This window comes from Xenopus laevis, chromosome 9_10S (assembly GCF_017654675.1).
Source record: "Xenopus laevis strain J_2021 chromosome 9_10S, Xenopus_laevis_v10.1, whole genome shotgun sequence".
Classification (NCBI taxonomy): domain Eukaryota; kingdom Metazoa; phylum Chordata; class Amphibia; order Anura; family Pipidae; genus Xenopus; species Xenopus laevis.
Genome location: NC_054388.1, coordinates 81,203,102 through 81,219,485, shown reverse-complemented (window position 1 = coordinate 81,219,485; position 16,384 = coordinate 81,203,102). Strand labels below are relative to the sequence as shown.

Genomic DNA, 16,384 nt, shown 5'->3' with positions numbered 1-16,384 from the left:
TTATATTGAAAAAGAATTACAATATATTTGCAATTACATTTGCTTTTAACTGTTGAACATCATTCTGTTATATGGGGTGTTAGAGCTCAATGCAGCAGTTGAGCTCTAAAACAATCGAATCCTTAATGCCCGATGCAAATTGCAAGTGAGGATTAATCATTTTGACCAAACTACATAAATGCTCAATATTATTTTAAAGCTTGGTTAGAAATATCAAGCATAGAACGAATTTATCTTATATGTATGTTTTTAAGTTGATATTCTGAGACAATTTTCTAGTGGTCATTATTATTTATATATTTGTGTTTAAACTGTATGCCTTTTTATTATGCCTCTCTCCAGCTTGAATTTTAAAATCCTATCTAGTTGCCAGCATCATCTTGTATCTTTCATATGGTATATTTTTTTACACCCTGTCCTAGCTGCTAGGGTGACTGGAACCCAAGCAAGTACATAACAGTGTCAACTCCAAACTGAAGAGCACTAGAAGATAATGTTAACTAAAAACCACAAATAAATTCAAGACCAGCAAAAAATTATCTTAAAGTATCAGTGTACATCAAGCAAATTGTTAGTTTAATTTGTTGTTAGTTACATTTTCAGAACATTTCTAAAAGATAAACATTCTGTAAGGGATCATTGATAATTCAGTTCCCCACAAGATAATAAGGTATACATAGGATTTATCAATGTATACTCTAAACCTTGTAAGTAATGATTTATTTTGCAGTTTGTGTGGATATTTGCTTAGTTTGTAACTCTTTCAATTTGTGATGCAATATTATTTAAAATATATTTATATTATTACTGTCTAAGTAAATTCTGTTTGTCTAATAGCCTATTAATGAATGCATACTATTGATATTTTGCGGTATAGCTTAAAGTAACCTTAAAATTAAAAGCCACAAGCTACTTCTTGTTCTTTAAGTTTCTGTTTGCTACATATTACCCTCAAATTTACAATACAGTGTATAAACTTAGCATCATACATTATAGTTACATTTTCTCTTGAAAGTAATTGTTAAGTATAAAAATAAAAACTGGGTAAACAGAAAGATTGTGCAAAATAAAAAATGGTTTCAATATAGTTAGTTAGCCAAAAATGTAATCTATAAAGGCTGCAGTGACCAGATGTCTAACATAATAGGCAGAACCCACCTTCCTGCTTTGCAGCTCGTTTGGTTTCCACTGATTGGTTACCAGTCAGTAACCAATCAGTGACTTGAAGAGGGACATATGGGTCATAAATGTTTGCTTTTGAATCTGACCTGCATGCTAACGGTCAAAAGCAAACTAACTGAATTTTTGGTTAATTAATTATATTAGAAACATTTATTTTTCACATACTAACTATTTACCCAATCTTTATTTTTACACTGAACTATTCCTTTAAATTGTATTTTAATATGTGACATTAAACCTAAGAAAGCCTCTTAAAACATATAAAACATGAAATGGTAAGGGTTTCTTGCTAATCAATTAAAATTGTGGCAATACCTGAGGAATAATACGGCAAGATCTGATGGAGTCATTGAAGCCATACCACTGCTGAAAGTCAGGGTATTCTCCTCTCTTCAGAAAATACTGATGGCCTGAATAGTTAATAATAATAATCTGAGTTTCAGAGATGAAAAGTATTTTAAATCCCAGCCAAACACTTAAATGTGTGATTCATTTTACATTTCACAAGATTATTTCTAAAAGCCCACTTTGACATCTTAATGTAGTCATTTACTCAATTGTAGAATTTCTAGATACAGTTGGTAGCACCAGAATTTTTTAAAGAGTCTCACATACACATAGGGGCAGATTTATCAAGGGTCGAAGTGAATTCGAGGGAATTTTCTAAGTAAAAAAATTCGAAATTCAAAGTAATTTTTTGGATACTTCGACCATCGAATAGGATACTTCGACTTCGATTTCGAAGTAAAATAGTTTGAATATTCACCCATTCGATAATCAAAGTACTGTCTCTTTAAAACAACTTCGATATCAATACTTCGGCAAATTAAACCTGCCGAAGTGCTATGTTAGCCTATGGGGACCTTCTAGAGTGAGTTTTTGGAAGTCGAAGTAAAATCATTTGATCGATCGCTAAAATCCTTCGAATTGTTCAATTAGAAGGATTAAATCGTTCAATCAAACAATTTTACTTTGACTGCAGGATACCCAAATTCGCTGAAAAAAACGTTGATATTTGAAGTATTTTAATAAGAATAAGTATTTTTAACTTTGAAATTCGACCCTTGATAAATCTGCCCCATGATGTAAAGTACATTACAAACCAAATTCAGATGCAGTCTTCAATCCATAACATTCTGTGCAGGCTATTGTTGTTATTTATTTTTGTAAGCACCTACTCCCCCTCCCTTCCAAGTCCTGTGTAACCAATCCACACATTGTTTAGGACAGAAAGTCTGCACAAGTGCCATTCTTGCCAAGCTAAACATTTGACTTTGCTTGGAAAGGGAGATGCAGACTATATAATAATCGTCAATATTCCTGCCATAAACCTGATTGCCAAAGCTTTTAACCAGCATACTTGGGAGACAGGGGCAAATGAAGATGGGCTAGCATAAACATTCTATCCATGGTAAGTTTCATCCAACTCAGAAATGGCCATCTATGATATAAAAATGCTCCTAGTAGTGGATGCTTAAATCTTTTTTAGTAGTCGATGATTAAATCTTTTTTACAAGAACATCAACAATGGGGTTAAGGTCTAGCGACCATCCCCTGTGGTCACTAGACCTCAACCCCATTGAGCTCCTGTAGGAAGAGCTTCACTGTATGGTCAGAGAAAAATGCCCTATAGGCCAGTTGCACATCTGGGAAGAGTTACAGGTCTTTAAAATGTCCCCTGAATGTCTTCAAACACTGATAAATGGAGAATTTGTTGTTGAATGTAAAGCTTGATGAATAAACAGTTACATGAAATAAAATGTTATGACATAGTAATTTTATATAACTGCCGTATCTATAAATCATTAATACTGTGCTATGATGTATCAAAATCAAGAACATTTTAGGTGATTACAGATCTTTGTCCATTAATATATATGGTGCTGTTTTTTACTTTCCAAGTGTTATTCAAATTATACAATTTTTTCTTTAATTTGACCAGACAATAAACTGTTTAGTTTTTTTAATGATGTGCTAGTAAAACAACTACTGAACAGACAAGCAATTGATAGTGGACAAATTGTAGCCATTTGCCTGTTAACAAGGGCTTGTGCTCCTCATTTTCAAAAAATGCCCTGTTTGCAAAGCTTTGTGCAATATCTTCTTTCTTCTCCCGGGCTTCTCTTCAGCAATTACCTTTGGAACTTCCCTTTGGCAAGTTTTGTAAAACATTTGGTACTGTGCTTGAGGTTGCCCGTTTTTGAAGAAGAGGAGTACCATTTTATTTTACTATCTTACTGCACAATTTGATGGTAAAGGCACACAGGGCTATTTGTTAGCATTCCATTTTTGTAGTAGCCTGAAAACTATGGATGCACCAAATCCAGAATTAATTCCAAGATTCATCTGAATCTCAGCACTAGGATTCAAATTTAGCCCAAACCTTAACACTAAGCCAGAAACCATATGACATTGAAGCACTATAAACTAAAGGCAGTAATTTATTTTCAAATGATGTTATTTTTGGGGGGCTCAAATGTGAATATAAAAGTTTGAGTTTAGATTCAGCCAAATCTTCACTGAAACAGATAAATCCAAAAATGATGGATTCAGTGGATTCCAAAATGATGGATACCAACAAGTTCATTCTGCATAGTGAACAGTCAGATGTATGCATTGTGGTCCATTTATTTGTCTGGTGGAATTAAAGACAAAATTGCAAAAGACCATTAGCACTTCAAGAACAGACAATAAAGGTGATTTTCTTTCTCTTTCGTTACAATAAAAAAAGGTAGGAAGTATTAAATAATACTTCTGTAGGTAAGTATTAGCACATCATGGTTTTAACCACTGGGAAAAAAAAGCATCTATCTTATATTTAACGGACCCTACAGTGAACTGGAATAGTAATAGTAATTACATTTATACATTTGACAGGGACTAAATACCACAGATACAATATCCATTTTTATGTGTAGTTTATGTGTGGTTTATTAATCAGTATCTGCTTTTGTTAATTATATTTCCCTCCGCTATAATGCAGTGTGGAATTAAGTGGTACATTATACATGTTCATTTTTCACATAGTTTATATTGCAGGGAAATATATTACAGGGAAATATATTTATATTTATATAAATATATTGTTTTATATTACCCTCTGATTAGTAACACAAGCCGGTAATTCACTGCCCACGGCGCATTACCTTTCCCATCTTATCTGTTCTGCTTTCAGCAGAAGCTTCGGTAAACAATGTTTGGGAACTTTGAGATCTCTTATATAGTCCTCTATGAGACCAAGGGTGGGCACAAAAAGTTGTTGACTCAGCAACAAAGACATAAACAATTCAGAGACACAGACTCTCACACATTATTGGAGATTTTTTTCCACTATTCACACTTAGGCAAAATCCGCTTGGTAGGGTTATAAAAACAATAGGAGAATGTCAAGCATCATATACAATGTCAGCAGATTTAGTTTGTACGTGTGAATAGCAGTTTGTTGCAATGTAAGCATGTTTTCCGCTTAAACTATTGTGGTCTTGCAATGTAAATTAGCATACATGTAGTTAATCTTAACAGTAAAGGCCTACATAAAACAGTCATTTTTAATACATGACTAAATTCACCAAGGTCAGAATTATTTTTTCATAACATTCAGATTTATTTTCAGATTTATTTTCATTCGAGTTTTGTTGCACCTCCATGCTTTGTTTTGCCAAAGCATGGAGGTGCAGGTTGATGGAACATTACAGTTGAATATTAATTCTAATTGTTTAATTTCCATGTCCTGGACCAGATTTAATTTGATAAGAAGAAATTGATCTCATACGTCATAATATTTGTTTTTCTATCAAACTAAAGAATGGGCTATACATACAAGTCAGCAAATGGAAGTGTCTTAAAATATCCAATAGTGGTCTAGTTGTAGAACACTTTGTTCTGTGCATCCAAATTTTTGAGTGAATTGTCAGAGATTAACTTTTTAACATATCATTAAGAAAAAAATTAATTGTCTATTCCATTCACAGTCCTACAGTTGAAACAACTGTGGCATCTGTTTAGTGTGTTTATACTAACATAATGTGATATGGTTCTATCATAATCATATACAATTTGATTTTAGGATCACTGGACACATCCCTTAAATTTTTCCTTACATCCATTTGCAATGTTATCTACTCCAAAAGCTTCAGAACATGCTTGTAAACATTGTAAGTACACCAAAATAAACTGCACCAATTTTTTGGTCTAAATGAAGCCTGCCTTGCTGCTAGCTGATCCAAAGGAAGATAAAAAAATAATCTGAAGTCTCTCCAATTTGGGGGGGGGGGCCCAAGATGGCTATCCGAACAGTCAAAGGAAGATACAAACTACATTATAACATAAATACTGTGAAAATACTAAAAGCCTGCAGATTTTCTAACTTTTACCACCTGTCATGAATAAGGAATTATTATATATATTATATATACTTTGATGAGTAGTTTTCTTAATACAGGTGCTGTCAACTGCCTTTCTTACACAGGCATACAATGTCTTTGAGTTGTTTGCTCATCTGCCAGATTATAAAACCATATTTTTCTTCATGACAGGTCTATTACAGACTCTGCATGCAGCCAAGCCTTTATTAACTATACTTGGATTAGGAGTAATGTTTGCTCATTACCCAATAAAGTGAAAATAAAAGTAATATAGTCAACCAGTCAGAAATATATCCAGAGGAAACACAATTACAGGTGCATGATTACCTCTCTAAATTAAAAGTACTTTTTAAAGTATTGCAAGGATTTCTGGATCCTCTAGAGAAGTAGGCCATTTATCAATACATTTTCTCATGTTGTGGCTTGGCAGGATAAAGCCAGAACCCAGTGCTTGTTAAGGGGAAAATAAATTCAGTTTATAATGTAAAGTGTGCCTTAAATGTATTTCCATTTAGATAGGGAGGAACATTTTGATGACCTTTAAGGTGTGGTTATCAAAATGTGAGATTTATCAAAAACTCACCCACTTTCTATTAATTCCTAGAATTAATTAATAGAATTGTAATAATAGATAATTGTATTGATAGATTATAATAATAATTAATAGAATTGTATTTATCAATGAGTGAAATGTTAGAGTTCACTATTTGTTACATACGCTTCTAAAACTCCCATAGGAATTAATAGAACTTGGACGAGGGCCCCATAATCTTGAAAATTTTAATTTTTTTCTGCATGAGGTAAAGTTTGGCTGTAGGCTCAAGCAATCTTAATTAGGCCACTCAACGTCAGAGGAAAAGTCAAAGTAGCTGGTTTGTGATTAGTGCTATGCTTCCATGGAGGATTAATGAGATGTGAGACCCCTAGGAGGTAGGTTTTGAATGTACTATTTATATTTTTGCTCATGATACAAAATTGTGCAGAACTATAGGTTCCATGCAGGATGCTTTCACTTTGGGCAGCAAACTGGAAAATGAGGTTCAATGTTGATAAATGCAAGATTATGCACTTTGGCAAAAATAATATAAATGCAAGTTCTACACTAAGGGGCACATTTACTAATGGTCGAATATCGAGGGTTAATTAACCCTCGATATTCAACCCTCAAAGTTAAATCCTTCGACTTTGAATATCGAAGTTGAAGGATTTAGCGCTATTCGTTCATTTTAATCCATCGATCGAAAGATTTTCCTTCGATCAGAAATTGGCTAGAAAGCATATGGGGACCTTCCCCATAGGCTAACATTGATGCTCGGTAGGTTTTAAGTGGCGAAGTAGGAGGTCAAAGTTTTTTTTTAAAGAGACAGTACTCGAAGTAGCCAATTCGATGTAGTCGAAGTAGCCAAAAAAAAACACTTTGAAATTCGAAGTATTTTTTTATTCTATTCCTTGACTCAAGCTAAGTAAATGTGCCCCTAAATGTCAGTGTGTTGGGTGTTTCCTTAACTGAGAAGGATCTAGGGTTTTTTTGTGGATAACAAGTTGGCAGTGTCTGCGACTGTGGCCACTAAAGCAAATAAAGTTCTGTCTTGCATAAAAAAGGCCATAAACTCAAGGGATGAAAACATAATTATGTCTTTTTATAGGTCCCTGGTAAGGCCTTACCTGGAGTATGGAGTGCAGTTTTGGTATTTAATGAGCTGGAGAGAGTGCAGAGACGTGCAACTAAACTGGTTAGAGGGACGGAAGACTTAAATTATGAGGGTAGAGGGACTGTCAAGGTTGGGGTTGTTTTCTCTGGAAAAAATGCACTTGCAAGGAGACATAATTACATGACATTAGAGGGCATTATAGACAAATATGAGGGGACCTTTTTACCCATAAAGAGGATCACCATACCAGAGGCCACCTCTTCAAACTAGAGAAAAAGTACTTTCATTTGAAGCAGCGTAGGTGGTTCTTCACAGTGAGGGCAGTGAGGTTGTGTAATGCCCGACAAGATGTTGTTCTGATGGCTGATTCTGTTAATGCTTTTAAGAGTGGTTTGGATGATTTCTTGGACAGACATAATATCCAAGAATATTGTGATACTAAAATCTACAGTTAGTATAGATATGGGTGTACAGTTTATAGTTTATGTAGGTGTATAGAATGATCAGTGTCAGTGTGTGTATGTATGAATGCATACACTGAATTGAACCTGATGGACTTTGTTCTTTTTTCAACCCAATTTAACTATGTAACATATGTCAACAGATATGTTTGTCCTCTAAGAGGTTACTGGCTCCAGTATTGTTTCTTACTTGTTCCTGATTTCTCAATTAGTTACATGCAAGGCAGCAATTAGTGCTCACTTATAGAGAGATCTCCAGACAAAGTCTGCTCCAAGGTCTTTTTTATAGTCAGTTTATAGTCAGTTCAGAAATTGATTTTGGGCATCACCAAGGGGAGCTCATAACATGCACTTCTGTGCATTTGTCTGTTGCAGTATCTCTAGATGGGATGTCCCACCAATTTCAGAACCATGAAAAGAACATGGGGCAGACCCAAAATAATTACGAGTGAGGGTGTTACTGTATCTCTGTTATTCAATTTTTCATTGTTTTAATACGTTTAATAATTTAACTTGATGGAGCATGATATGTTTATTTAAATTTTGCATGGTAGGTGCAAAATTGCAAAAGTCAAGCCATAAAAATGCCAGCTGTTCTACAAGGCTTCAAAATTCAGACACTCATGAAGAGATGCAGGACATCGTGGAAACAGTAAGCGTATAGAAATAAATCTACAAAATAAATTTGCGTCTGGAGTTGAAACCATTGCATCATTGTTAAAGGAACAATAATGCCAAAAAATTAGAGCATTTTAAAAGAATCACAATATAATATACAGTTGCCATGCACTGGTAAAACTGGTGAGTTTGCTTTAGAAACATTATTAAAGTTTATATAAAGACAGCCATGGGGACAGCCATTCAAGCACAGGACACAGTAAATAACAGATACGTTCTGTAGAATCCCATTGTATGGTAGACAAGGGTATCTGCTATCTGCTTTGTAAACTGTGCCTTTCTCCTTTTTCAGCTTTGAATGGCTGCCCCCATTTTTTCTGATTTTTCATCCGAAGACTCAGATTTTGTATGCTTTTTTTCCCAAAAACTGAGAAATCTTCTGGGTATTGCACGAAACACAGCTCACATCAAAAAATCATTGGGACTTCTCCCATTGACTTATATGCAACCTCAACATGCCGGATTATCATGCCGGATTTTCTGATCAGCTTTCTCGTTGCTGGAATAAAAAGTAGTGTGACACAATAGCTCAATGTCGCCAAAAATACTGGATGTCAGGTGAAAGTTAAAAAAAAATGTTCTCACAAAACAGCAAAAGTAGGTTCTGCATGCACTTCGTTCATTGTTTGTTTTCTGTTGCTACAAGTATGGGATCACTTATCCAGAAACCTGTTCTCCAGAAAGCTCTGAGTTATGGGAAGGCCATCTCCCATGGGAAAGATTTACTAAAGGGCGACTTGTCAACAGCAACCTACACATGAGCTCACTGTAAAAAGTCGCTAGCATTTTTTAAGCTTAATGCATTTTCAGCAACTTGTCACAAGATGGCTACGATTTTATCGTATTGTCGCACAAAAGCCAGTATCAAAAGCACCCGAAGACCACAACTCAAAGACATATCAATATTACCAGTCAGTAAACCCTGTTTATAAAACTCTTTATTTCGATTTTTCGCCAAATATGACACGAACCTTGGTAATAGGAATTTGTGTAATATTTTTGTTTTGTGCTTTTTTTTCTTTATGTACTGTATTCAGAACCATTTATGTTTTTATAAAAGTGTAGAAGAAGTTAGTTCACACAAACTTAAGAAAAACGCTTAACATAGGAAATATACAGTGAAACCTCAATTTTACATTTTACATTTTTTTTACATTTGTGGTCCCACCAATTTATAATGCATTTTCAATGAGTGCACTTCTCTTATTTTAAGTAATGTTTTACATGATTTTTTTTTTTGCATTAACTTTGTTGATATGCCCATTAGTGCATTGTTTCAAATGCAGCTGGGAACCCTTTATTGAACTAGAATGTTCTCTTACATAATATCACAATAACAGAGCTGACATACCCTTTTCTACTATGTAAACAATTGATATGGATTAATAAAAACAAGCATGCTGGTCCAGATTAGTGAAGCTCTGTATTTAATAGACAATGGGTCAAATCTAGGACTGCATTTAATGCTCTCTGAAAAAGTCCATAAATGTATATTCTAAAGGAAATTTATTGTGTAACTAACAATTTACCAGGTGTATACGTATTTATATTTTGTTAATGATAGGATTCAAATAAGGGGCTGATGGTGGGGAGGAACATAAGGCATTCTTGACAAATTTAGTGGCAGAAATATCAAGTGTTAGATTAAGGGGGTTATTTACTAAAGTCTGATTGGTTTGAGTCAGAGTTTTAAAGGCGAAAACACAATTATGTTTGTAGAAAAAAAACACCTACATTTTTTTGAAGTCCTAATAAAAAAGTACTCCATCTCAAACCTGCCAAGGTCACATAGAAGTCAATGGCAAATGTCCCTTTTTTACAATGGAAGATATCATGATATGCACTGTGTTTCGTAGGAATCGTGATTTTCAGGCGATAATCTGAAAAAGTCTAAATCTGAAGAGTTTTCAGGCATTAAATTAAAAGATTTTTTCAGTTTTATTGAGTCATTTCCCTCACCAGATTTTTTTTCAAGTTCATTTATTGATAAATAAGTTAAAAATGTGGATGGGAGTTTGTTTCAAGTGGTTTAGCTAAAATAATGAGAAATTTTCGTAAAAAAAAAACTTTATTTTTTTAGAAGCTTATTCATATGTGGTTAAACTTTACAGTTCACCATTTGAATACACTCGCCCCTCATGAATACAGCACTGCCAAACATTTTTTGCATTTAGTATATGAACCAGTAATATCATGATATATTACAGCAGGGTTATTTCATCCGTATTTGATGTTACATGTCTAATTTGTTTACTATAAGAATCAATACATCCTCTACATTAAATTAGAGGATATGATTAGTCACCTGTAAAAAAAAACCAAGCCTGCCGAGTGGAGCATAGCCAATTCTGAATTTCTTACTGGGATATCCGAGATCAGTGGTCCCCAACCATTAGCTTCTCAGAAACATGTTGCTCCCAGGTGTTGTTATTTTTGAATTCCTGCCTTGGGGCAAGCTTTGCTTTACTGCTAAACTGAGTCTCCTGCTTTCTGCCATTCCAAATAGGGGCTACCAAGTGGTTAATCATAGCCCTAATTTGGCACCTTTTTTCATGCTTGTGTTGCTCCCCAACTCTATATTTACAGTTGAATGTGGCTCATGGGTAAAAAAAGTTTGAGGACCCCTGTCCTAGATGGTTCTAAGCTGGGTTTACAGGGGTTAATCAGATATAAGCTTATGAAATATGTTAAAATATTATGAACTGTTTTATAATATTAAGTCCTCGGGAAAATATAGTTTAAAAGATCTAACTATTTGGGAACCATGAAATCATCCAGGATAGCCAGTGTTTCATCTATGTATACATATAAGTATATATGGTCATGAAGCTCCTCGATGACTTTATAACATCCTTGTCATATGCAGCAGGGGGTATATTGTACCCTTTAAAAAGAGTTTTTGTGCCACCAGACTCAAGGATTATAAAATATCCACTATCCATAGTTTATTGGCTATAGTTTATGAACTCAGTAACAGTGAACGGAGTGTATAGGCCCTCCAATATATGGAAAAAAGTTCCAGTTAAAGATGTTCAGTGAATAAAGAGTTGATGGTTAAATAACAGAACCCCAGTCTGTATGTTACCGGTAGTGACTAACAACAGCTAAAGTGTGAGAACCATCAAAATTAGAAACAGTAATGAAAGTAAATAACAAATTAGAAAATAAGTTATTAGGACAAAAACAGCCTAATGTGTTTCGTGCCCATCGGGGCATGTCCTCATAGGCTCATATAGTTTATGAATTACAACGTAAGGGGTCATTTATGACTCTGGAGGGAGCAAGTGCAAGAGAACTAAGGAGTGCATGTGCCTGCTGCTCTTTGCACTGAACACTAGATGAAAATTCTAATAGAAGAGGAGGTGAATCTAGCCCTGTTCTTACTGTAAGGTGCTTACGAGCTGCACCTCCTGACATTCAGTTCCTTACGTCTAACGCAGGTAGCACTCAATTTAAGACACATTCCACTGGTTTCTGCACTCCTGGGGGCAGATTCCCTAAAGGGCGAAGTGGCTAACGCTAGAGTCAATTCGCTAGTGTTACCGCCCTCAGGAACTTTGCCAATTTCCTAACGGGCGCAGGCCTGCTTGCGGCTATTTGCATGCCCATATGCTGCCTTTTCTTGTACTTTGTGCCCGGTGTGGATCATTGCAAGTGAGCCCTATCATGAATTACCATAACAACATATGTAACAGGGCTGATATCCTAATTTAACAGGCAGCAGCTAACATTACTTTTATTTGCCTATATCTTGCTGTAAGTAATTAAACTAATTTCCTTCTGTCAAAATAGGAACCCTGCAAGTGCTTAACCCTGCTGCAAGCCAGATTTTTACTGGTCTTCAAATAAAAAAAAACGTGACAAAGCATGACACAAAAGACACAATAGAACACATGAGCACATGGAATGCTGTTTTCTTGCCATTGGGTAAAAATATTCTTTTGTATGGCTTATGCAAAGTGCACACAAGCTTTACATTATATAAGGGAAGGACTCACCCTGTCACTGTCAAGCCAGAACTGTGACATTGGCAAGGCTCGTCAGTATGGGAAAGGTAAAAAAGATTTTCTAAACAAAACAATATTTTGAATGAATGTAAGAAAAGTTTAAGGGATTTTTAAAATATACTCATAAATAATTATGTATGGCTACTTTTTCATGCTAGGGAATGATAGTAACATCCCCTGTTTATCAAGGATGTGAAAAAATTTAGCACCTATGCTCATTAATCAGCTCACTATATGTGCTTCCTTAATTATGCTAACAAATTCTAAAATTCTAAAACTTTAAAAAAAAAAAAAAAAAGTGAAGCCTTCGAAAAGTTCATTATTGCACATTATCATATTTCCAGCAATCAAAATTGAATCGAAGACAATAGTTAATGTGGTTTGATATGTTCCAATGAAAGCCCATCAATAGGAGCAATACACGTCAACAACATTAATTAAACTCAAACATGTTAATCCATAAAATATATATTTCATTAAAAATGTGTTCTAATGTTCTTCTAGTACCAAATGTTCCTTTCCCAGAGCCAGGCAGAAGGGGAAAGTCAGTTGTGTATGATGCTTTGTTTTGCCAGTTTCTCAAACAAAATAGCTAGAGAAATTCAGTTCACAGGATATTAAGGGGCAGATTTATTAAGGGTCAAATTGAAAATTTGAATTTTCAAATTCAAATTTCGAGTTTATTTTAGTTTAATTCGACTAGGGAATAGTCCAAATTCGATTCATAGTTAAAACAAATTCGAAATTAGAGTTTCTAAATTTATCATGTACTGTCTCTTTAAGAATTTGAATTTGACTATTCGCCATCTAAAACCTGCTGAATTTGTGTTTTAGCCTATGGGGGACCTCCTACATCCAATTAGGAGTCATTTGGTGGACTTTGAAAAATATATATATTTTTTTTTGGTGTAAAAAAACTCGAATCAAATTTGATCGAATTAATAGGTTTTTAAAGGGAAAAGCAAAATTTTTTCTTAGGAAAAAACTCAAATGTTTTGTAATTTATTAATCCCAAATGCTGTTAAAAGTTCCAGTAAAAAGCGACTCTATCTCAAACCTGCCGAGCTCAATGGCAGATGTCCCTTTACAATTGAAAGATATCACAATCTGCTCTGGCTGTCGTACGATAATCCGAAAAATCTGAGTTTTCAGGGGTCAAATCGCGCAATTCGGATTTTTTCATGATTATATCGAGTCTTTTCCCACGCCATATTTTTTCAAGATAATTTATTGATTCATACGGTAAAAATGTGGAAGGGAGTTTAGTCTAATCGGTTTTAAGAAAATATTGAGACATTTTTAGATTTTAGTAAATAACCCTCTTAATGCTTGGGATTTGCGTTAAATTTAACATATTAAAATTGTTTCTTTTCATCACAGCTCTATCGTCTATCATCCTCAATTTAATGTATATTAAAGATGTACTGTAAGTATAGATCAGATTACTACTAGTAAATTAAAATTCTTTTTATCTCTGCAGATTATTTTTTATGAGGACAGCAATTTTCAGGGGAAGTTCCATGAGAGTTCAGGAGATTGTGCTGATCTACATTCCCACCTTACTTGCTGTAACTCCATTCGGGTTGAAAATGGCTGCTGGGTGGTCTATGAACGCCCAAACTACATGGGGCATCAGTACTACCTGAAGAGTGGTGAATACCCTAATTATCAAAGCTGGTCCGGTTTTAATGACTCCATTAGATCATGTCACTCAATTCCTCATGTATGTAAGCAATCTGAACCTTTACACAGTCCTTTTTCTAGGAAGCACTGTCTGAGCTGATGTATTTATTATTAACATGTATATATAGAGCGCCAACATATAGCGCAGCACTGTGGTGTAATGTTTCCAAGCTTTTCTAAAAGCTTCTTTTATCATGCTGCAATGTGCTGTTCATATCAACTGAAAAGTTTATGAATGCCATACAATTTCGAAATTCAAAAGCACCAACTCGAGTTTGAATTCCAATGTCAGATTTATTGCACCTTGACCATGAAAACAGTTTTAATTCGATACTTCGCCACCTGAAACCTGCCAAATTCATGTAGAAGTCAATGGCAGAGGTCTGTTGAACCATTTAAAGATATTAATAGCGTTCCTGACATTCAGAGGAAAACTTGATTCAAAATCGATTTGAATTTTTGGGTTGTTCCTATTCGATCGAATGTTAGACGTTTAAGTTTTTTCCTAAATTTATTAGAGTTAAAAAAATTCACATAACTTCGAAATTCGACCTTTGATAAATGCCCCTTAATGCCTGGAGCACAATCTCTGGCCCAGCATTAACTAACCATCTCAGAACATATCTTGTGCCCTGCAAGGGAAAGAGTACAAAAAAAAAGGATGCAAACAACTCTCTACGTATTGGTGGACCCCCATGACAGATCCACCAATACTGGAGATAATTGATTTACCTGTGGGATAAAAAGTTTTTTGCATTTTTGGTAAGAAAGCCTCGGCTTTTCCTTTGCTTCAGAAAGTTTGGAAAATGGGATAGGATCGTTGTAAGATGTTTTAGGCACTAAGTATTTTTACAGCCAGTGTTAGTATTATTTAGAGATACCCAAACAAAATTATAAGTGGCGTTTTGTTTGCCAAAAACCCAAAGAGTACAGAAAGAGCCCTCAAAACCAAAAAATATTCTTTTGAGGTGGAATACCATGGGGTCTGTATGTAAACTTTATCATATGATGCTTTGAATAAACTCCTTATATTTTATGAGGACTATGAGTTACATATTAATTTATTTATGTATTTATTTTTACTTTATTTAGAGAGACCACAAGTTCATATGGTAATGAGGGGGTTACCTTTTCAGACACTATCAAGTCTACTATGCCCAACTGGTGGCATTAGCATCTGTACATTACAATCTTTTTGAGGAATAACTTTGAACTGTAATGGTGATTTAACATCCTACCACAAACATGGGTTTATATCCAGGAATAGGTGTATGCATGTTCAATTTGAATTGTATGCTTTTTATGTACTGTGATAAATGTTGAAACTTGGACAGATGCATTTATCAACTTTTTGGTAAATGTAGAAGTGCTAATGTTTATACATTGTTACACTTGGCAAAGAATCTGCTGCGCAAATGATACATGTTTACAACTGAACCTTTGCCAATGAAACCAATACAATCTAGCCTTTAAGGAAAACTTTACCCCCTAAATGAATATTTAAGCAACAGATTAAGTGGCATATTAAAGATGCTTATCAAACTGGAATATATATTTAAGTAAATATTGCCCTTTTACATCTCTTGCCTTGAGCCACCATTTTGTGATGGTCTGTGTGCTGCCTCATCCTGCCCAAAATGTTAGGCACCCCCAAGTGATTGTATTGACTTACCTGAAACCCCGGCAGGTGCTCCTATCAGCAGAAAACTGCACCAGCCCGGGGTTATACCAGTGAGCACCACAGAGCGATCCTCTTCCATCGACTTCTTTCTAAATGTGGCTGCACATGCAAAGTAGAATAAAAAGCCGATCTTTAACTAAAAAGTCGGTTATTTCATACTACTGCGAATGTGTAGATACTTAACTGCACAGTAATTTCGTACAAATATGAAATATAGAATGTAGAGAGTGTCTGGGCTAATCATGAAGGACACGAAAAAATTCCATTCATCACTGTTATACATTATATTATTATTATTATATGGTTGCAAGAATATCTCACACAATTACTTTTTATTTTTACTTTCAGCACCATGGCTCCTACCGAATCAGGCTCTATGATAGAGAGGATTTCCATGGCCAAATGAAGGAGTATATTAATGATTGCTCTAACATCAACAAGAGCTTCCATGTCAGTGATATCCTTTCCTGTAATGTTCTGGAGGGTTACTGGATCTTCTATGAAAATCCTGGTTTCCAAGGAAATCAGTACTTTCTAAGGCCAGGGGAATACAGGAAATTCAGCGAATGGGGGTCACTGAATTCCAGAGTTGGTTCTTTAAAAAGAATTATGGACTTTTATTAAAATATTCCTACTGTATATTAAACAATGTCAGTTGCTCCTACTGAAAATTAAA

At 34.8% G+C, this 16,384-nt stretch overlaps 1 protein-coding gene across 1 annotated transcript in view; it reads left to right on the top strand.

The window, feature by feature from the left end:
• Positions 1 to 16,384, top strand: part of cryga.3.S (crystallin gamma a gene 3 S homeolog) — a 22,056-nt gene extending 5,672 nt beyond the window's left edge. Inside the window, exons 2-3 of the mRNA XM_018239022.2 lie at positions 13,825 to 14,067; positions 16,057 to 16,384. Coding sequence (XP_018094511.2) covers positions 13,825 to 14,067; positions 16,057 to 16,332 — 519 coding nt within the window. The 3' untranslated portion in view covers positions 16,333 to 16,384. The remainder of the gene's footprint in view (positions 1 to 13,824; positions 14,068 to 16,056) is intronic.